Here is a 22,963-nt window from a genome sequence, read left to right on the forward strand (position 1 = left end):
AGACTATGGAAGAGAGAGACCGTCTCTCTGAACTCTGAATAAAAGAAGCCGATAACAATCCTGGAAAAAGGGAGTTTTTTTTTTCTGTTTTTCCTTTCAGATGACAAAAGTTAATATTGGAAAATTGTTAGCAAAATTTGTATTGCGGAGTATGGTTGGATATTTCCCGAGTATAAATAGTTGGACGCTTTCAAATAAAGTGTCGTCACAATCCTAAAGATGATGTTGGACCCTTTCAAATAAAAACGTTATCACAATCTATAGATGATTGAAAACCGAGGAGAGAGTTTATGTCTAATTTAAACTCTACCAGTCTGAACCTATTGCCTTCACGCTCCACAAGTCATTAGTCCCCTCCCAAAACACAGCAGCAATACCAATGGCGAAGAAAGGAGAAAAGCAACCCCAGGCATCGAAACGAAAACGAAATCCCCGCACAAAAGAAAAACCAGATGCTTCTTTTATATCTTCCACTACTATGGAAATTGATCACTACAAAATACTTGGAGTGAATCGCAACGCGAGCCCGGATGAGGTGAAGAAAGCATACAGGAAACTGGTCATGTTTTGGCACCCTGACAAACACTTGCAGGAAGAAGCTCGAGCTAAGGCCGAGGCCAAGTTCAAGGAAATCAACCAGGCTTACCAGATTCTCAACGACCCTGTGAAACGACACAACTACGATAATCAGCATGCAAATATAGCCAACTCCAATAGGACGGCATCGTCATTTTCGTTTCCTCCTAGTAAGGATGAAAATACTTTTGCTACCGTGTTTGGATTTGGTAGTCGGAGGACAGATTCAATGGTGTATAGTCCATTGGAGTGTAGCTTGGAGGAGCTTTATCAGGGTACTACGAAGAAGATGAAGGTGACGAGAGCAGTGACGAATGCTTTGGGGGAGGAGACTATGGTGGAGCAGCCTTTGACAGTCAACATAAAACCTGGTTTCCGGCACGGCACCAATATAACTTACAAGGTGGAAGCTAATACAGCAGATGTAGGTTTCGTCATCAAAGAGAAACAACATTCCGTGTACGAGAGGCATGGGAATGATCTCATAGTCCACCAGGAGATAACACTGCTGGAGGCGCTCACCGGCGGTAGGACTCTTGATCTGACCACCCTGAATGGAAGGAAGCTCATGGTCCCGTTACCCGATGATGTCATCAGAGCTCCTGGGGATGAAATGGTTGTACCAGGTGAAGGAATGCCAATCTCAAGCCAACCTGGGGTAAAAGGAAACTTGAGGATCAAGTTCAATGTCAAGTTTCCTTCGAGCAGCCTCACTGCAGAACAGAAATTGGATTTGAAAAGAGGCTTGGGAGGAGTTCCGTTTTGACCACGTGCATGCTAGCTAGCTAGCTAGGGTTAGCAAGCACATGCAATATTTGGTTACTTCTTTTTTATTTGCATTTGTCTATGAGTTTCTTCTGTGTGGTAGATTTTGAATCTCGATTTTGGATTTCAGGTTGTTAGTTATATATGATGATTCAAATGAATGCAGCCGGCCATTAATTAACTTTCTTCATCAAAACAAAACACATGCAGAAGGTAATGAAAACTTGACACTTTTGGTTAGGTACGTATGAGAAACACTGCATTTCAAGTTAACTTTGTGAAACAAGAAAGGTACATAAAAATGGCAAATGGTGGTTCAATCAAATAGGACTGAAGGACAGAACAGCATACCCAAATCAGTTTGGATTTTGGCTTTGCTCACAATTTTAGGCAACAACGTACCAGGAACCAGACTTGGTGTATTGCACTTGAGAAAACAAATCTAGAAGCACCCCCAACCCCAAGTAGTTCTCTTCCATAACATCTATGCCACTCCTTCTTCCCTGTTGAAACTGATTTTATGATGCCAAGAACTTACTAAAGGCAAGGATTGGAGAAATTAAAACCAGAAAACATAAGAGCAGGAATTAACTAAAGCCAAGAACTTTCCAAGGGCAAGAAATTATAACTACAAGTCAACTGATTACCCCCAACAGCACTATATCGATCTGGATGAGGTGCTGGCAAGTTGTCACATTTCACCGAAGAAAATGGAGGTGTTGTATGTACCTAGTTCTCACATTCCATTTTGTTCCAAGTGAGATTCTAACTGTCTATAGTTAGCTGGGAATGAAATAGTATCCCATATTTTAATTGAGATCTTTTTTAGTGCCTTGGAACTATAGGAAAACCAACGAGAAATAAATTGATTTTACGATTAGTTTGTCAAATAAATTAAGAGGCCGGTAAAGTTGACGGAAGATGCAGGAATTGTGTGCTCTCTCGATGTTGACCAAAAAACAAGCAAAATATGTACTGAACCTTTCCGATCTACAAAAAGCCAACACCATCACATCAAAAACTTGATATACATTATTATTATTTTTAGAATGGAAACCTCATTTAATAATAAACATCATTACACCATATGGGAATGACTTGATGTACGGTTACTTCAGTTTCTTCCGTGGGGAACTGAGGTACGTGACGCACGTCCGTTACATCATATGTTAAAGGTAGATCTGTTGGAGAGGAAAAATCTCACATTGAAAAAGTGACAAATAAAATATAACTTATAAGTGGGTGGCTCTTACCCAATTGTACCGAGGCCTTTTGTGATTAAAACTTAACACCTAACATGTGGTTAAGTTGGGACAGTATCAGTACAATGTTGGGTCACAGGCCACGCTTGTCGCTGTTTAACATGGTATCAAAGCGGGTCATTCTCCAATTGCGTCTCCACGTAGGCACGTATCATGAGCCCAAATTGGGGTTGGGTGGCTCTTACCCAATTGTACCGAGGCTTTTTGTGATTAAAACCCAACACCTAACAGGTGGTTAAGTTGGGACAGTATCGGTATAATGGTGGGTTACGGGCCACGCTTGTCGCTGTTTAATAAGATCATCAAGAACAATTTTCATGAACCAATCAGGCCATGATCTAATTTGATGGATGCATATATTAATTTTTGTTGGGTTGAAATGTATGTCTAGGAGTCTAGCTAGTAAACTCCAAGGTGTGTATTTTGAGCGTGTGTAGGACGAAGTTAGAGGCTTGACAGGCCTAAGCTAGAACGCTCAATTTGGTATTGTAGGGGTTATAAGCATGGTCATTTACCCCCGTTGCGTGATTGCATGGGTGAATTGCTTAGTAGTCTAATTCCCAATCTTTATGTCGATTAGAGTGAGTTAGTGACCCTTGAACCAACTCTATCTCTCTTTAATTGAGTTAGTGTAATCCTTGAACCGGCACATTAATACCGTAATTGCGAATATACGGTCCTTGAGCCTTGAACCGCCTTGGATACAACTACTGCCTAATTAAGAAATTTGCATCTGCATTAGATTAGCTTCCGGCACATAACATTAATGGGTGAAGGAGCCTCCCTAGCAGGCTAGAACCCTACATTCTCTTGTCTTGAGTTTTTCGTTAACCACTTTAGTATTGTATTTTCATATGAGTAATTTTCTATTTTTGGTTCTCAAATTTAGTTTTAGTATTCATAATTAAAAATCACAATTTCGGTCTTACAATTTCGGATATCTGTTGTTAGAATAAATTGTTTTTGTACTTAGTAGTCTGTAACCAAGTAGGGTTCCCTATTCGCTTAAGCTTAATTTATTTACCCTAAACTTGATGACCATGTTGTATTACGCGTGAGGCGCTAGTATATGCACCAAATCATCAATCTCATTAAACGGGATGAAACAAATATTACTTTTGGTAGTATTTTTCAGAATATATCTTCCTTTCAAGGAGGATTTTGTTGTCTTTGCCATGCCAAACATGTTATATGACATAACTTAGTTTATGTCATTCCAACTTTGCAACACATCTATCCAACGACTTACTTCATGCAATATAAGCATAACCACTTCTACAACCTATTAAAGATACTATTAACTTTATTAATAACTTTCTCCGATTTTGTTCACACTTTTTCAATGTTTGTTCGTATACTTCTTTAAAATGAATTACTTTCGGTTTTTAATTTTCTAGAACAAATAATAAAGAAGAAACAATTATGGGTACGTGCATTCCTTTGTTAAATATAATTTTGCATATGCCATATATTTCACATCCTCCCTCCCCCACTCAGGCTGCCGACCGTTATGTATATAATGTTTGAAGTGCTATGTCATTGTAGTTATGGATACGCTAGCTCGTTTCTTTCCTCATAAGCAGTCTTTCTATTTCACAATTTAGTTACAAAAAAAAGTTAATAAAAAGCCTCAGCATCCATGGATTCTAAACCTAGCAAGTTTAAAATAGCTTTTACACTGAGGAAGTTCAAACGAAAAGTTGGATATGGTTCACCGGGGTGAGTTATTTACACTGAGTAACCGATATTTTAGACCAACTCATTCATTTTTTGTTCAACAATTTTATGCTTCAAACCGATCATTTTTTATGTTTAACAAGTATAAGAATATTATATATGTTCTATAAGTAGAAAAATAAAAAGTGATGAGAGGATATAGATCTAAAAATAAAATGAGTTTTAGATGGAGATTTCAATCATACAAAATCATACTGAAATATTTATGCTCAAATTAAGGTTTTGGTGAAGAATGAAAGAATTAGGAATATGAGGTTACTGAACCACCACTGTTCACAGCTCATAGAGGCATCGTTTGTTTTTTTTTTTTTTTGGCCTTTTTTCTATTTTTAACCTAACCTTTTAAACAAACTAATTCTTGTTATGACTTAATCACTGAAAATGGAGAAGACAGATGAAAAATATGAATTGGATAGTGATCGATAGTTCTAGAAGTGTTGGCATGAAGCTGTGGCGGATTTGTGTTTTATTTGAGAATTATATATTTTAGTTCGATTATTGAAGGTGTGATGTTTGTCGAGTTAGGTGAAACTCCATACTTGGATCTTTGTGGTTCGGATGATCTGAAGCTACTGGTACTGTGTGTTTTGGTAGAGACAATGCGTTATATATTTGGTTAGAGAAATGAAAAGATGAAGCTGGATAGCTTGGTATTTTTTTTTTTTCAAAACGTGATTAGGTCTGAAAAGCATACTTCAAGGAAATTTGACATATGTGAAGCTTATAGAGTTGGACCATAGCTTTCCAAATTGTTTAAGAGCTTATAGTAACAATTTATGTGTTTTGGTTGTTATTACAAATCAATTTCCAAAAGTATAAAGCAGGGTGAGATGAAACTAGAAAGAATAATGTTAGGTGAACCACTTGCATTCGATGTACCTTTCTAATTTTTGAATTAATGGTAACTCTATTGATAAAAGCTCATGCCAAGAGCCATTACATATCCACTCGTTGCCTCACAATGGATAGAATAAGGCTTCATGATAAAAAACCACAGTGATACATAGGATAGACCAACTATATTTGAACTTATCGCTCCCTTATTTAAAGCAAGCCTATAACTATGGAAAATCTAGGACATAGTATATAGAAATAGTTCACTGAAAGACTAAAACTTCTCCCTGCCTTCCCAGCTAGAGCTCGGAGATTTGGTTGCGTCCATCCTTCTGGATCCTAAATCTGAAACCCTAGAGAGCCTGAACCCGTTAGCCTGGTCCGTACTTGGGGCCAAATCCAATTTCGAGTTGCAATGGACACCTAGAACATTTGAGGCTCCCCAACTAATGTAGGCCCCCAGATTAAGTACACCCAAATCAACTTGGGCACCCAACAAGGTTTAGGAATCCCAAATTCTCTGGGCACCCCTCCCATTCTGCTTCCGCCACCGGCGTCTATGAACGACGTCATACTAGCAAGGCAGTGCTTCAAGGACCCTGCTGCCCAGAGAGCCTCGACCATCGATCTGGCAGATCAAAATGCAGCAACACGAACTTAGAGCCCCACCTCTGCCAGTCTTCCACGAGGTGCAAAACTCCCTATTGTCGTAATTTTAGGTCGACAAACAGAAAACTCGGCCCGAAGAGCTGGCCTTAGCCACCAGTCAACAACAATCTCAGGGGCCTTGAGGCGTGCCCTTCACTGTTGAACCCGATCCACGATCTTTTGTGTTGGCTTCCCTGAACACTCAGCAACGGTAACACCATCATCCCTTCCGATCGACGCAGTGGAAGAGAGGGTTCGATACACCTCCTCTAAAAAGGGGGATCTCGGTTGGGGAGTCGTCAAACATAATTGACATCGATTTGCCTCTAGAAGATGGCAAGAGATAGAGAGTGAAAACTTGCTTGGCTTTGACAATAGCGTCGTGTGCCATTGTCGGGACCCCAGACCATGGCGGAGGCTTAGGTTTGCTAGGAATCGAAACTAGAGACGGAGGCCCATCTCATTCTTCTAATGAGGACTAGTTGAGGACTTTTATGTGAGATCCATTTTTCAATCACATTTCTGCAAATAAACCGTTAGATGTTTAGATATTTAATTATGTGTAGATCATGTATGTAATTTTTCAACCAAACTGAAAATCGTTAAGACATTCATAATCGGGATCGTGTTTGACAGATTTACTTGGTCCATATATTGATTTGATCTTGTTCGATACCTTAACAATTAGTAATATGGAAGAAAATTTTCATAAGTGATCTAAACATGCATACATAAACATCTAATGGTAGATTTACCGTAATGTAATCAAAAAGTGGGTCTCTCAAACTGTTAATTAGAAAGTCCTCAACTAGTTCTCATTTTAGTGGTTGTCATTAGAAGAGCTCTCGACTTTCTGCTACATCAGTTGCCACATAAGGTGGGATGCAGGTGATACATCAAAAGGTGGTTCACCTATTATTACTCAACTAGAAATGGAATGAGGTTAAGAAAAATGTGTTGTTGGCGGAGGTAATGATTCAAACACGACGATTGTTCATAACGGTTGTCTGACGAGGTAATTTCTTAAACATTAATCTAGGAATAGTGAATACTAGTTTTCTTGTCAAAATGTGGTTAAGTAGTGTAACTGGTTTCGTAATTTGGAAGGTGGATTTGGTGATGTATCGAAGTAATGTAAGAGATGTTAGATTGTTATATATGGTGACATAGTTAAATATGGGAGTGGATTCAGATTTTGAGGGGATGATGCATACAAGAATTAGAAAGAGAGGATTTGTGTATCTTTAGCAATTATGAATACTTGCACCGACTAAGACGAATAAAATCTTTTCAAGCTATTGATCGATGGTTATTTGTAGATAATTGATTGAATCAATTTCAAGTGATTCAGTGGCTACTAATGAATAAGGATTGGATAGGAGGATTGAATAATTACTAGAAATCCTACAAATAAAGAAAAGTTTATCCAAGGGAAATCAGATTTCTTGTCGTTGAGGAATTAAGACTTTGTGACATTAGTCAACTAAAGATGTGTTTCGATGAGAAACCAGTTATCTATAATATAGGTTGTCAAAATTGATCAGCATTGAATCAAATATTGGAAACCCCGGTAGAGTCTCGGGGAACATTTTCTATAAGGGTCCTTGACCCAAAACACCAAAATAAGCAAAATAGATAAGTATTTGAAATAAGTGAAAATTTGTGAATCAAATGTTTATGAAAAGGCCTTCCATTAAAGTATGCGTAGTAGATTTTATTACAAGTATTGCAAAATGATATACCCTTTTTCTTTCTTTTTTGTGTGATTTGAATTTCAACTACTAATGTATTGAGCAGACTGGGTGCATGTGTTACGAACTCGCTAGCGTAACCGAGATGGCTTGCTACCTCACTTCGATCAAAGAAAAAAAAACTACTAATGTATTGAGCATGCTTTATTTTCCTAATATATATATTTTTTACAAAAAAATAAAATCAATGTCAATTATTTAAAAAATAATAATAATTGGGGTTTGATCCAAAAGCACACTGCCACATCTCCTTCCTTTAGATGATGGTCCGAGATGATGGCAGTGTGCTTTTGGAACCTGGGGCAGGGTTCACGGCTGGTCGGCGTTGTACAAAACGCAGCGAGTGGAGGTCGACATGCTCTGATTCTGGATTGGGGTTTGATCTGTTTAGGTCTGGGCAGCTGCCGGAGATGACGATGTTCTAATAAGGGAGTACTACAGTGAGTGAGTCTTTGATAGAAGAATCTGAAAGTGATCTCGCTTAAAGGCTTAATGGTTTCAACTCATCAAACATCATTTTCCAATCTCTTGAATTTTCATGTCGAAGACTATAATTGAGCAATTGATTGAACAAAATATGGGAAGCTCGCATACATATTGCAATGCTGAAGCATGGTTAAGGATATAAGCTTATGCAATCTCAGTTCTATTGTTACGCTAGTTTGTTGGGTGCAACTAGATTTTATGTAGGGTCATTGACCCAAAGCACCAAAATAAGCAAAAATTATCCCACTTACCCCAGCAACAGATTTTTATTCTCACTTACCCTATTTAAAGCAAAATGACAGTTTTGCCCTTGACTTAATTAATTAATTAATTACATGTGGCCCTCTCTTTATCTCTCTCCTCTCTCCTTGATCTGCTGCAGTCTCTATCTCTCATCCTCCATTCTCCGATCGACTCTCTCTCTCTCTCTCTCTCTCTAGCTCCGGTCTCTGGTCTAGATGGCCAACGGCGAGACGAGGCCGAAGATGACCGGTCGCCGGTGGTAGGCGATCTAGGAGTTAGAGCTGGTAGGCGACGAGGACCGGTTGTCGCTGGCAAGGAGTCAGAGCTAGTAGGCCACGAGGAATCGAAACTGGTACGAGGTCAGAGCTGGTAGGCGATGAGAACCGATCGCTGCTGGTAAGCGACGAGGAGTCAAAGCTTTGAAGCACCGGCGAGAAGCTGAGTTTCCACGTCGTCTTTCAAATCCTGAGGTGCTGCTGCTTTGGAATTGGCGCTTTTGCTATTTTACAATAAGATGAATTACAGCAATTGAGACTAAGGCTGGGCACGGTCCCAGACCGGCATTGGATTTGTAGGGACCGGGACCGGCTATTCTTTTTCGGGCCGGGCTTGCAGTTTCAGAGAACGGGAACCGGGCTAAACCCGGACCGGGACAAACGGACCGGTTTTTTCAAGCTTTCGGGCCCAACCAGTCCTTGAACAAAAAAAAAAAAAAAAAGATTGCTGGGAAAAGAAAGCCAGAAAGGTTTTTGGCTTTGAAAAATCAAAGGGAGAAGAGATTTGGATTGCGGGGAAAAGAGAAGAAAGGTTCTGGGTTCTTCCAATTCTTGATGTTGCAGTCAATGCACGACTTGCGGCGATGGTGGCGGTAGCGGAGGAGGACGAAGACTTAACCGTTCAAATCCGAAACCTCAACTAGTTTCCGATCCGGGTTGGGTTTGGAGGCTGTGCTTCCACCAAGAGAGAAAAGGAACTAAGTGTGGAGGAACTGAGGGAGAGGAAGGAGTGAGGAACTGACGAGCTAAGGGAAGAGGAAGATGGGAAAGAAAGAAGAAAAAGAGAAGAATAAGATAAAGAGGAGACGTGATAATTTTTCTGAAATGAAATGGGAGACATAATGATTGATGAAAGAGGAAGATGAAAGAGAAAGAAGAAAAGTTAAGTCGTGAAGAATAAGGAGACAGAGGAGAGAGAATGAATGATAAAAAAATAAAAAAGATTAAAGAATGATGCATAATAAAAATATACATACAATATTCGGGCCCAACGGGTTTTATGTATTTCAAAATTCAAAACCGAGACCAGACCAGCACACTGACTACAAGGACCGAACCGGCCCGAAAGCCCTTATTTTCATACGAAAACCCGACCCGAACCGGCCGGTCCGGATCGGTTCCTTCCAGTTTTTCGGTCTTTCGGTCATTTATGCCCACCCCTAATTGAGGCCGAGCTTGGATCCCTCAGCTGCACTTGTGGTGGTTTGCTCCGGTTTTTTTTTTTTTTGGCGGAGGTTTGCTCCGGTTTGGTACCCAGATTATTTTCTGGGTGGCCAAATCAAATTTTTTTTTTTTCAGTATACTGTTTCTCCAAGAATGAAAGAAAAACGGGGAAAAAAAAAGTGTTGTACAATTTGGTCTTGTTTTAAACATGCACAGATTTGAAAAGAATTCCATCATCTATTTGGTATTGTTTTTTCTTTCTTTTTGGTAAAATGGGGGCAGAAGGCCAAGAAAGAAAGAAAAAAGATGAAAAAAAAAAATGTTTTATTGGGGGGCAATAAACGTTTTAAAATTGATATAATTTCTTCTTTTTTTTCTCAAATCAAAGTTTTATTTGTCTAATTTTAGGAAGATTAGTTCCCGTTCCGGTTATCGAAAGTTCTATTGGGGGGCAATAGACGTGTATTGGGGCAATAGATGCCTATTGGGAGGCAATAGACGCCTATTGAGCCGCGGCCGGACCCTAAACCATAAACCCTAAAGACCGGAATCCGACGACCGAAATCCTGCGAAAGTTGGCCGGAATCCGGCGATCGGTGACCGGAATCCGGTGAAGTCTCCTATGGTTTCTCTCTCTCTCTCTCTAAGTAACAGAGGAGTGAGGGGTAAAATGGTATTAAAAAAAATTAAAAACCAAAAAAAAATTTAATGGGGTATTAGGGAAGACTCTCTTAGAGTGTATTGAATAAGAGGGAATTAAAAAAACTTAATGGAGTTAGTGGAAAAAAAAATCCTTAGAAATGGGGTAAATGGACAAAAACCCTTTTAGGTACTAGAAATTTCATATTTTAGTGTTTTCTTAAGCTACGTAAGTCAAAATATCTTCTTTGCCCTAAAAAAGAAAAACACATGCAGTTGATATATCTTGCATATTTTGTCATGGGATTGTTTAGCTTGCTAATTTGATTTATGAATCAAGGCACATACTAGTTGACATGCAAATCAGAAACGTGCCCATCCTTCAATGTCATCTGGTAACCAAGACTAGTTTGGATGTAAATATCTCCCATTTCCGAAATCTTGGAGTAACTTGTATTACCCATATTTAACATACCAAAGTCGCTTGATTTGTATGTAGAAAAAAAATCAAAATTGGAAGTAACATGACAACTTGCACCGGTATCCACAAACCAATTGTAATTCTTGTTACTAATATACAGACATTCTCGAGGCTTGAGAGCAGCAGCACCAGCCCTTTATTCAAAAAAAAAAAAAATGCGGACAATCTCAAACAGTAAGAAGCTTCCCCGACATAATAGCCATAATTTCAAAATCTCCATTATTTTGATAATTGCCTTTCTTTTTGTCATGTTTCCTTTTGCGACAGATCCTGTTCATCCACCTTTCCCTGAAAATGCAAGAATAAAACATATTTAATAGGCCTTCTCAAAATAAAAGCAGCATACAGTAACACGTCAAAGGATAAAAATAAAAAAGTATAAAATGTGTCCCGACTTACCTCCTCTGCTAACTTGGTCAAATTGGTTCCATACTTCTCTAGAGTTGGCATTTTGTTGCCACTGGTTCCCTGTCTAGCTCCAACACCAGCAGCTTCTGTGCTCTCACCTACCATACGAATAACCTGCTCACGCCGAAATAGATTTTCATTACTCTTTTACTTTTGGCGAATTACTATGGAAAGAAAGATAAACCCAAGGACACTAGCTTGCCTGTGTGCGAATGTTGCTGAGGTCAACACCTAAATTTTTAAGAACACAAGCTGCCACACCCTCACCTTCACGAAGCAGTCCCAAAAGCAAGTGCTCAGGTCCAATATAGTTATGGCCTGAAATTCACTAGATCATGTCTCTTATTTAACCCAAAAACTATCCCAATAATTTAGATAAGAAAAAACCTCTTTCTACAGGAAGGAGCAAAAGCTTCAAAATATGCAGTGAATCAAAAGACATGACCAAGAAAATGACATTACATTGGAAACCAAGCAACCAAAGATTCTAAATAGGCAATGAATATAATGAAGGGTCAAATTTTTTCAACCACAAACTATTAAGTCCGTGCTACTAACTTTGAAATCTATTTATATGTTCCACTTTTTCGTTTTCTTTTTTCGGTCATGTTGCGATCTTTCTTCAATAACGTACATTTGTCGTGAAGGTCATAAATGGACCCAAAAGTATGTTGAGGGTTCTTAAATGAACTGCCAATTGACTCCAAGATTATGTTGGATAGAATAGAGTCGATATACAATGCAGGACCTAGGCATCTCAAAATCACCAGAAAGACCTAGATTCCCTCAAAATGAGCAAATGAGAAAGTTGGTGTTTCTTATTAAGTACTATCATGTTTTTGTGAAAGATATTTAAAGGACATGGAAAAATAATATATACCCAGTTGTCGAGCTTCCTCCTGTGACAGTTCCAAAACTCGCTTTGCACGAGAAGTAAATGGGATTTCAATAGCAACAAAGCCACGACCCGTTCCAATGATCTTTTTCACTTCAACGCGTGCACCTTTAAGATTGATTCCAATAGATTTAAGGACCTTGGCAGCAATCCCAGTTCCTTCACCAACAAGACCCAAAAGTATGTGCTCTGTACCAACAAAGTTGTGACCAATTCGCATTGTTTCCTCTTGTGCAAGCATAATCGCTTTTATTGCCTTTTCTGAGAAGCGATCAAACGACGTGGCTTTAGGCACACATCTGCTAGCCTTTCGATGCCGGGAGGAGATCGCTTCTCCCACCTTAGCATATAAGTCTTGCCCAGGCTTCACCATAATATCTAAAACATTAACACTACGGAGTCCTGAGAAACTGCTCAATCTCAATGCGGGTGCTCGTAAAGTACACATCATCTTTGTTGCCTTTCTAGAATTTTCAGATCCTTTAAATTGACCAAGCTTTGGCCTGGCAACCACACTAGGAATGTTAGTAGACTGGACGAAAACCCTAGCCATGATACCTACCTACAGCAAACGGCAAACTCAGATTAAGAGGTATTTAGATCACATCACTAAAACCTATCTCAATTTGGAAAATGCTGAACACTATAGGCACTCCACACCCATCAATCCAACAAACACAAATTCAAAATTCCAGCATGCGAACAGATAACAAACTTCAATCACAAAACAAGAAAACCCAAAGCCATGATAAGTATTTAGTTTGTTATTTACTTTGAATAAGTGTCTTACCCTACTGAGAGTCTGTTTAGTGTTTACCAAGTATTTAGGGAAATCCCATGAACTTAGGAGTTGTTTATCACGGGGTGGAACTATTTTCTGCTTAGTTTGTTTGTTTCCGTTATATTTATATGGAGCTTCTTTCAATCAATGAATAATTCAATTCCAATCCATATTGTTTAGTTTCTAACGATTCAAACAAACAGAACAAAACCCAAAAACCCTAATTCCATTTCCCAATGAAACGAAACGAGAACCTCACCTAAACCCGCTCGCTCGGCTTAACACAAAAAGAATGAAACTTTACACAAAGAAGAGGAAGAGAGAGAGAAGAAGAAGTCTTTCTTCAGAGAGAGAAGAGAGACCCTATTTGAAAGGTCGGTTTCATTATGAATTATGAAACACTAACCAAAAGCCAACCAGAGGTATACATATGCTTCACTAAAATCGGTAATTTAGTCTCACAGGCCGATTCAAAGTTATGCAAATACCACTCATTACAATTATAATTTAATTCACAAAAGCGAACTTTACCAACTAAGAGCACCAGATGAAATCAGTAAATTGTAACACCAAAGTTATAATAACATTGATCACACAAGTTGAGCTTTTGAAAGGATAAGGGTCTCTGCCAATGACCTTCATAGTAATCTTTTTTTTTTTTTTTTTAATGAAATGATAGTAATCTTTTTAATTCCTGTCAAATAATTGGTGATTATACTTCAGCATTAGAAATGGGGTGACTACCTCGAATTAGTGTTTGCTTGCAAGTGTTCTGTTCTGTCATCTAGCCAAGATTGGGTAATGCAGTGTCAATTTAATCAGCATTCACTGGAATTTACTTCAATTCTTCACCTTAGGCACAGACCTTGGTCACAAGAACTAAAGTTAAGCCCCAAAAATAACATTTACCAAAAACAAATCATGGCTCTATTGCAGAATAAATTTTAGATCACCAGCATATACAAACCTAAGTTTGTCCATACAAGGAAAAGTACTACACATTGGGGGAGCTAAATCGATCAGCTCCCGAAGAAATTAGCACCATCCTCAATATCATCAGTTGTGACGCATCCATGTTGTGCCATAAGAACCCTATAAACTCTCTTAGAACAAACCTCACCTACTTTTCTGTCACCACCTAGTAAGCCTTCTGTTGTCAAATCCTTGAGCAGAAATTCCTTTTCATGAACCTGTCATTTCAAAATAAAGCAGCCATGGAAACAAAGAACACCACAAGAACTATAGAATGTAAAAGCCACACCTTTCACGAGAATCACATTACACAGTACCAAACAGTATTGAGTTCTGCCTTATATGATATTGGAGGTGGAGGTGGTAAGTGTGGAGAATATGTAACAAAATGACACTCTTGTGTTCCCTATTTCTTTTAATTGTGTGACCCACAGATGTTATAAATATAGTCACCAAAATTTCGTTTTATTGGTATACAATTCGAAATATAATATGGATTAGAATAGATATGCGAACCTTAACCTCCAAATAGCTGTAACTTGTCACAGAGAACACTAGCAAGCAGTTTTGTTCACATAAACGAACAAGGGTCTTGCAACAATCAATCTCCACTACAATGCAATTTTATGATCGCATCCTGTATATGTGTGCATGCATGCGTGTGTGTGTGTAAATACAAACACACACATATACTAACAAGAAATAGTCATTTGCAATGCAGAAGAAAGCAGAGAACCCATGCAACGGAACCTAAAGTTGGCCCAAATCGCTTCAAACCTCTTCAACAACACATGAGGATAACAAGTATGGAGTTTGATCATAAGCCATTGCATTCATCATCTCCCTTACTTTCTCATACAGGAGTGGCTATATGTAACCCAATATCATAAATGACATCTCGCGAGCAAGATTTGCTACATAAGCCAACAGGAACCATGCTCTAAATCAGAACTTGCTTATTAAGGTAGATGTCCGGTCTAACTCTCATGAAAAATTAAAAAGCAAAACAGAAACATTACAATTCGTCAATTCCTTGGATATCAACTACAATAAAAAAACACTGAAAAGCTGCATTTAGACGCCCAAGAAAATTGCATGCAGTTCTGTAAGAATATGTTATCGAAGACGAGCTGTTGCAGGCCATAACGGCCAACAAGAAAAGTGGGCATAGGTGACTCCTAGTAGTTAACTATGTAGTATATAAACATACAAACGGGATTGCAGGAAACCAAATGAATTTAAATTAAGGGTATATAGGTCTAAAACCAGTGTCAGATCAATTGATGTATCTGTTAATTATTTGTCAAAACCAGTCGCAGAGAAATAGGCATATTATACTTACTGATATTATCGGGTCCATGTAAACACTCAAAAGAGATTTCATGGTAGGGTACTTCTTCCATATAGCCTTTGCAAATCGCGGTTGTACCTTCGGAATAGCTACCAAAGCTCTTAACCTGGATGCAAAAGCTAATGTCAGATACAGACACAAGTATAACTGACAAATAACTAAGAAACAGACAACTCAAAATAATCTGTACGTGGAAGGCTTGTTTGACCTTTTCTCCTAGTGCTTTTACTAAAATTTCTTTGGCTTATAATAATACTGTTAGAAGAGCACGACTGAGTGAAGCAAAAGCATGCCAGTGTTTGGGAGATTTATAGGAACCGAGTTCGCAAATATACCCCAGAATTTTAGAAATGCAGTATTAATTTCAGAAGGCCATGGTTCAGTTCTTTGGGAGCAGTAGTTAGGGAAGGATGATTGCCTCATTGAACAAGAAACTAGATTTTTAAGTCTCTCTTTCGCCCCACGTCCATCAGGATCCTCTCCTCACTTCTGTCCTATCCAACCCTACTCAAAAGAAGTCAAATCAACCTCATCAAACCACGTCTAGATCTCCACGCGGACTAAAGAATGTTCCCAGTATAGGCTTACACTCGAATTGATATTCCTTTAAACCCAGAAAGTGAAGCCGAGATATCAAACTTCCCTCAGTATCACAACTATAGGAGAAAATTTCTCCTAACTATCTATGGACTTCTTCAGCACTAAGAGAAAAAAAAATATTCATTTCAGTACCCTAGAAGATAGCTTCACCTTATTACTGGTGGCTACCTTCTCCATCATAGGAGGTCACATACTCACACCTTAAAAAAATTTCACAATGCAGTCTTAAGGATATGCGATATGCTATAGTGTGATCTTCTAATTCTATTTTAATGGTTGATCTATTTACATCATACTACTCACCATAAGTTGTTCTTTAATAAATCGCGGTCAATGCGGTCCTTCGTGATAAGGGCTCCATTAGCATTTACATCCAGTCTAGTTAACTTCTTTCTGCAATTCTATAAAGCAAAATCAGAAACCGAATAATTATATGTGAAATTGTGCAGAGAGAGAGCATAGTTGTTTTACAAAGAAATAAAGAGTATACAGTGCCTAATGACACTACAACATCTGCTAAGTTATGCTCTATCATTATCATACGAAGGAACACAGAATTTAGAACATCAAAACTTGAGTTTAGGTATGTAACTACATCAGGTCTACTTTTAGGAATACAAAATAAATAAAAAATTAATAATAATAATTATAAAATTATGAAGATGTTAATGCACTTACTGGGGAGTATGATTAGAAGGAATACTCAGATCATCAGATCTAAAGAGGTTTGAATTCATCAGGAAAAAAAAAAAAAGAATATTTGATACCTAAATTTGCAGGTTGACAGGCTGCATGTCAAACCAACAACATGTTCAGCAAGTTCAACCTCATCTCTGCACTGCCTGGAATGTACTTTGAAAAAATTGGTGGTAAACTTTGCAAACTCCTGTTCGAAAAGGGAGGAAGTCAAGGTACTGACAGAAATAAATATCAGTTATTCTACAAAAAAAAACTATGAATAGACAAAAAGCACCTACATCTCACAATCACGAGTATTCTGTGATTCTGTCTTACCAGTTCAACCTCCTTGGCAGTTGGGTATGTCCGTCCAATATTTGTTTGGTTCTTGTACGCTTCTTGTTCCCTGACAGAATGTTGAAGCATTACATCATTACTATACACGAATTCAAGAGATCTCTAACACGCTGGAACAATATATAGAGATTCCAATGTCAGGTTCATCACATATGGTAAATTTATAGACCACAAGAAATAAAAAGAAAGAAAAACAATTGACAGGAGCAAGAAAAATGCATGGTCTTACTGCTGGCAATGAAAAGAGGGAAATATTGAAATTCAAGTACAAGTTCCCACAATCTAACAGATTATTATTTCGAGTTTCTGACCAATGCAATCAAATTTATATGAATGACATCAACGTGAAAACATTTTTGTATTTGTTACTTGTACCACGAAGAAAATGCTGTTTATCATATTTATAAAAGAGCAAACCAAATGGCAACATAAATCTGACAATATATTGTTCCATGTTTTTCACCAAGGCAATCAACATTTATATGGACAACATAGATGTGAAAACATTTTATATTATTAGTAGTGCTAAAAAGAAAAGTTGTGGTATACATTCATAATATACACCAAACAGAATGGCAACATAAAATAGATAAATTTGACAACTTCTTTCGTTTTGCTTTATATCATTTTAAAAATCTAACAAAAGACTGATTCAGCTGGTATTCAATATCAACCGATGATACTCAGGTTTTCAATGAACACTGCATAGGCTCCCACAATTTAAAAAGAACAAACAAAAGCTTGACTAATCTGAATAAGATACCCAATTACTTACTGAGAGGAAAAAAAACAACCAGCCCTTCTCACCTATTATTAATATACATCGCCATAGACCTATTCATGAGATAACAAACTGTATAAGACGGATAAATACTTCGAACCCTGGCAATATGTTCCAGAAGAGAATCCTTGATGACAAGGTTACAAAATTCTTCTGCCTCATACACAAGCAATATATAATGGATCTCTATTCCTTCAGGAAAAAGCTGCAATTAGATATTGAAGTTAACTGTTAACAAATGTTAAATTACCTTAGCAGATACATTTAAACTGTGGAAGAATAAGACAAACGCAAAGTACACTATTTTGTCTCACTTCAGTTTATTTTATTCTCTGATTCATCATCTCATTTGAAATTTGTTAGAGACAGAGAATCAACAAATTAACTATAGGAATTAGCTCAATCAAATTATAGTAATTAGCCTTAATACTTGCTAATAGCCTATGACCATATAACAAAGACTTCATGCAAAAGAATTTGTAAGACCGACATTCATAAAATCCTTAAAGACCTACCTTACTAAAAGCATGTAACAAAAAAGTTAAACCATGTTAGTGACCAATCATTACACACCATGTTCCTCTGACACTGAGGCTTCTAGCAATACAGTTGAAACCCACACAAAACCTCTAACTTCATGGTTTATAACTCTGCTTTATCAAAAAAATGTGATGCAGTAGCTTCAACATTGGAATTACGCTATTTGGAAGCATAGGCCATTGACCCAACTGTAAAACTAAGGCCTTTTTTTGGTGTTTAAAACTACGGCCCTTTTGGTCAAAAAGAATGTACAGCTTAAGACTTGGTCAAACAATATGAACTAAAAGTCCCTTCAAGATTTAATGTCAGATTTTATTAAGAGTACTAATCTGGGTCTTTAGGAAATTGAATGTCTTAGTAGCCTACAGGTTTCTTATGTAATGAATCTTAGTCTAGAGCTGTAGGAGTATGGGAGATATGTTTGAACCTATAACAAGGCTGACTTCTGCCTAGTATAACAGATTGAAAAGAATGAAAATTGAGTGCTGTTAAAGGCTTGGTGTCTTGATATCTATTTCCCACAAATTCTCCCCTTTCTCTTTTCATTCTCTATTTCTCTAAATTCTCAAAACCTAAAGCAGCCAACAAAACCTTCCCATCTCTTAGATTTTCAAGTTTTCTTGTCAAAGCCCACCATAATGGCATAACCCTAAAAAACACAGACCTTGTGCTGTCCTGTATCAATCTGAATTTATGATACATTAGGGTGCAAAGGAGTCAGAGAGACTATTAATATCAAATGTGGGATTCAATTGTAGAACTTACAGTACTTACTAGAGAAGTGACATGACCATAAAGTACCCGTAGAAAGATGCTTTATAATAGACATAGTGCAAGCTTTTAAGAAAGATCCTTAATTGATCTCATCGCACATATTACCTGTGAAAAGTGTTCTGGAACTGTCATGGTCCAGACAATTGATCTTTCAATTGGATTTGCTTTTATACGGTATGATAGCCCTCTTTCAGCAAACCTTGTAAGCAAATTTCCTGACATAAGAAATCACATGACTTGTCAGCTACCACATAAAAAATGACATGAGGTACACGGTCACGCAATCTACTTCTGAAGGATGAATATCAACTGCGCACCTCCTAATGACCCCAGTTCCACAACTTTACAATCAATCTCAGCCACAATCGATTTTAAGGCAAATTTCCCTTTCTCCCACCTTTGCTTTTCTTTCTGTATCCTTTTCATATCTGCTGCTTCAGCTTTCAAAGCTTCTCTTTGCATCTTCTCTTGCTGCTTTGTAAGGACATCGATTAGCTTAGGTTTATGTTTGAATGAAATATTAAAACCAAGCACAAATCAGAATAACATCTTACTAGCTTCTTCAGCTTCTTTTCTTCCATTAGTTGTGCCCTTTCATCTTTTGTCATCTTTTTTCTTCTCTTTGCTTCTTTTGTTTCCTCTTCCGTAATATCTGCTACATCAGCATGTCCTGATACATGTATTTTAAAATTTCATACGAGAGGAAGAAAAAAAAAATATTCCCAAATGTGTTATTTCATATAGCAGTTTGAAATTTCAAAAGCCGAGAAACAAAAGCACACACTCAACCAATATCCAGTAGAAGCCAAATTACAGCCTTGACATACCAAGAGAACATGTCATGGTAACATCTCTATAACTCAAATCCAAGTCCTCCACCATGCCGAAACTGCTAGTGATGGATTCATTCTCCTTCTCCTTTTTCCCTCCAGAACCGCTTTCAGAGTCATCGTCATCAGATTCCAAACATATCAACCCATCAATTCCTGAATGTAGAAATTGAAATGATAAGATAATAGAAAATCAACTCAATTAGTAACCAACGATTTCAACAACATGAAACCAAACGGTGATGTATGAACACTCAATAACAAGAAGCAAACAATCAACTGAATCAAGTTTAGTAACAAGAATTATAAGCATATAATTCAACAACAAGCATAAAACCCTAGCAGTTTCACTGGTTAAATCAGGGTGAAAAATTGACGAACCAGAGGACTTGTGGCCTGAACCATGAACCCTAGTTAGGTCTCCGGACGGGGCTCTGGTGCATTTCACAACTTCGATGTCGGAGCTCGGCGATTCAAAGTAGGGCGTGGAGGTGGAGGCGGTGGACTGGTGTGGGGTGAGGTCATCGTCGTCGAGGATTAGAACAGTAGGGTTTGGGTTTGGGCCGGGTCCGGTTCGGCGTTTCTTGACGGAGTGGACGAGGATTGAGGGCGGAATGTGGTCTTCTTCGTCGGAGAGGATGATTGGCTCCGACATTTGAAAACCCAGTGAGAGCGGCTGTGATCAAAAACCAAACTATTTCAAATTTAATATTTAACTCGCCCTTTACGCGCTCATCAAGTCCTTTTTTCTATTTTTCCTTTTTTTTTTTTTGCTTTTTTAATTAGATCGATGACTGAAAAATACAACAACTAATATTTCTTTCTTCTAGTATGGAGGACTCAAATCACCTCTTCCGTTCATGTCCTATTATTGCTAATGTTTGGAACCTCCTCTCAAGCAGTCTTCCTCCACCTTCTAGTGCTCCAAGCTTTATGGAGTGGCCTGAGTCCCTCTTCCTTAAGGAAGAGCCTCAAGTCATTGAAAATTGTAACCTCATTTACTGGCATAGGGGATTAATTTAAAAGATTGAAAATGACAATAATTACAAAATGTATGCAGATACATACAGACGTAGAGGGGAATGAAACTGCAGCAAAGATGGAAAATGACAGCTCTTTCATGCTTGGCCACAATTTAAAAGTAGACGACGACATGTGACTTACTCATAGGGCATCTTTTGCTTTTTTTTTAAAAAAATGTGATAGCACCTTATCAAAAGAGAATCTGTTTTTTTTTTTTTTTCATTCGACATCAATTATCTGGAGTACTCACATCAGTACAAAAATTATTGAGCTTAATTATTTGTAGATTATGTGTGTTTGAATTCAAGTTTGAATTCCACTCCCTATATAAAGGAGTCTTAGACTCAGTTTGTAACATTCTCTCAAGAAGTAAGAAGGTTAGTGTGGTGGTGTACTCTTTCTAATTACTTTCTAATTTTCCAATAATTTTCTGCCAATCATACATGGCCATATGCACGTCACATTTACCAAAAAAAAAATTTAGGGGGAAGGGGGCCAGGCCACCTCCAGCAGTCCGGCCCCAATATATGACGATCCGCCACCGTCTACTAGCATTATTCCTTCCAGAAGTGTTGAATGAAACGTTATCATGATCATTATGAGCAGAATTTCCATGTCTAGGTGAGATAGGACCACGAATTTGAGTTAACACCAAGAGAGACTGAGAGAGTACTACCAGGAACTCTGCTTAAAACATGGCCAGCATCACTTGAAGTCTTGAAGAAGTTGGTAGAAATTGGGGTTATCTAAATTACGCCGAAACATAAGGAAGTTGCGCTTTGGATTTTTTTTTTTTTTTTGGTTAAAATATGATTGGAGAGAGCAGAGCCTCCCAACCTGATTTATTAAAAGAGCTGGATGATACAAACAGAAGAAGGGAGGACAACGCCCATACCCCTAACCAAAAAACAGAAAAGCTATGCTATGCCCTAGTCAATCAACAGATGAAAAGCGACAAGAAAACTACAACTCAAATAAACCAAAAATTGGGAAGACCAAGTGAGTCTCGTCGACAAAGATCCAGAAGAAAAGGAGGAGCCTTATTCCACCACACCAAGCCTGACAATGACAAACCAACATTAGCAAGCGCATTTGCCACCTGATTTCCCTCTCCAAAAATATGAGAAGATTTAAATTGCATTTGCGAGATACGGTGCAAACAATTATCCCAAGCAACACGGAACCTCCATCGAACAAGATGGGGTGCGCGAAGGAAATTAAGTACCATTGCTGAATCAACCTCAAGCCAAATGTGCTTCCACTCCCTAACCCAAGCAAGCTCAATTGCTTGAATAACCGCCATGATCTCCGCATCGACGGAACTAGGAATCTCAAGATTAGAAGCAAAAGCACCCATAAAAGAGCCCTGATAGTCCCTAAACACTCCACCGCAACCTGCTCTTCCCGAAACACGTTGCCATGCACCATCTGTATTAATCTTCACCCAGCCCATAATTGGAGGAATCCAATTAACCTCAACAATCCTTGGAATCCGACGAGGACGACAACTAATCCCAAAAAATTTTAAGATTTGAAGCTCAACCACTTAATTATACATACTTCCTGTGGCTAGTTTGCTAGCAACTTGAACATGACCCATAATTAACCTCTTCGTGGCCTCCACAGTAACCACACAATTATCATGCTTCATTTTGTTTCTAGCTCTCCATATAAACCACAAAGTAGTGGTAAAACAAATAAGCCAAACTTCCTTTACTTGGGAGCTATGACCAACACACCCCAGGTTTAATAAATCCAACAATGAAGCTGGCATATAGGTCAAATTAAAAACTGCCACCCAGCTATCCAATAATGAAGCAGAGAATGGACAAGTCATAAAAATATGAATATGAATCAACGACTCTTCATGTAAACCACAAAGAACACAGCGAGAAGCCAAACAAATACCACGACGCTGCAACAAGTCCTCTGACAACAGCCTACCTCGTAAGACCTTCCACACATGAAGAGAGATTCTAGGAAAAATAAATTTTGTCCAAATAAGCTTACCCTAATCTGTGAGCGGAAGATGTGGGCGTAGGAAATGAAAAGCCTCCTTTGCTGTTAGCTCACCAGAAGAGGATGGAGACCAAATCAACTTGTCGGGTTTGT

The 22,963-nt window shown here is 38.2% G+C and overlaps 2 protein-coding genes across 4 annotated transcripts; one reads left to right on the forward strand and one right to left on the reverse strand.

Moving 5' to 3' along the window:
* Positions 1 to 12: 12 nt before the first annotated feature.
* Positions 13 to 1,342, forward strand: LOC112175106 (dnaJ homolog subfamily B member 5). The gene has a single exon (XM_024312771.2). The coding sequence runs from the start codon at positions 380 to 382 to the stop codon at positions 1,340 to 1,342; it is 963 nt and encodes a 320-aa protein (XP_024168539.1). The 5' UTR covers positions 13 to 379.
* Positions 1,343 to 12,563: 11,221 nt separating this feature from the next.
* LOC112176038 (crossover junction endonuclease EME1B) lies at positions 12,564 to 20,701 on the reverse strand. 3 transcript variants are annotated; one of them, XM_040510216.1, is made up of 13 exons: positions 20,678 to 20,701; positions 20,210 to 20,504; positions 19,826 to 19,984; positions 19,553 to 19,668; positions 19,316 to 19,469; positions 19,104 to 19,213; positions 17,711 to 17,889; positions 16,883 to 16,952; positions 16,636 to 16,754; positions 16,172 to 16,261; positions 15,260 to 15,374; positions 14,066 to 14,135; positions 12,564 to 12,726 (listed from the first exon to the last, which is right to left on the reverse strand). In XM_040510216.1, exons 2-13 carry the CDS (start codon positions 20,481 to 20,483, stop codon positions 12,710 to 12,712), a joined length of 1,473 nt encoding a protein of 490 aa, XP_040366150.1. In that variant the 5' UTR covers positions 20,484 to 20,504; positions 20,678 to 20,701; the 3' UTR covers positions 12,564 to 12,709. The 3 variants fall into 3 exon arrangements, 2 of the variants coding, with proteins under 2 accessions (XP_040366150.1, XP_024169620.1); XM_024313852.2 differs by lacking the exon at positions 12,564 to 12,726 and having other exon boundaries at positions 13,825 to 14,135; XR_005802913.1 differs by lacking the exons at positions 12,564 to 12,726; positions 14,066 to 14,135 and having other exon boundaries at positions 15,316 to 15,374; positions 16,172 to 16,269.
* Positions 20,702 to 22,963: the final 2,262 nt, after the last annotated feature.

The sequence above is a fragment of the Rosa chinensis genome, chromosome 7 (assembly GCF_002994745.2).
Source record: "Rosa chinensis cultivar Old Blush chromosome 7, RchiOBHm-V2, whole genome shotgun sequence".
In the NCBI taxonomy this organism is placed as follows: domain Eukaryota; kingdom Viridiplantae; phylum Streptophyta; class Magnoliopsida; order Rosales; family Rosaceae; genus Rosa; species Rosa chinensis.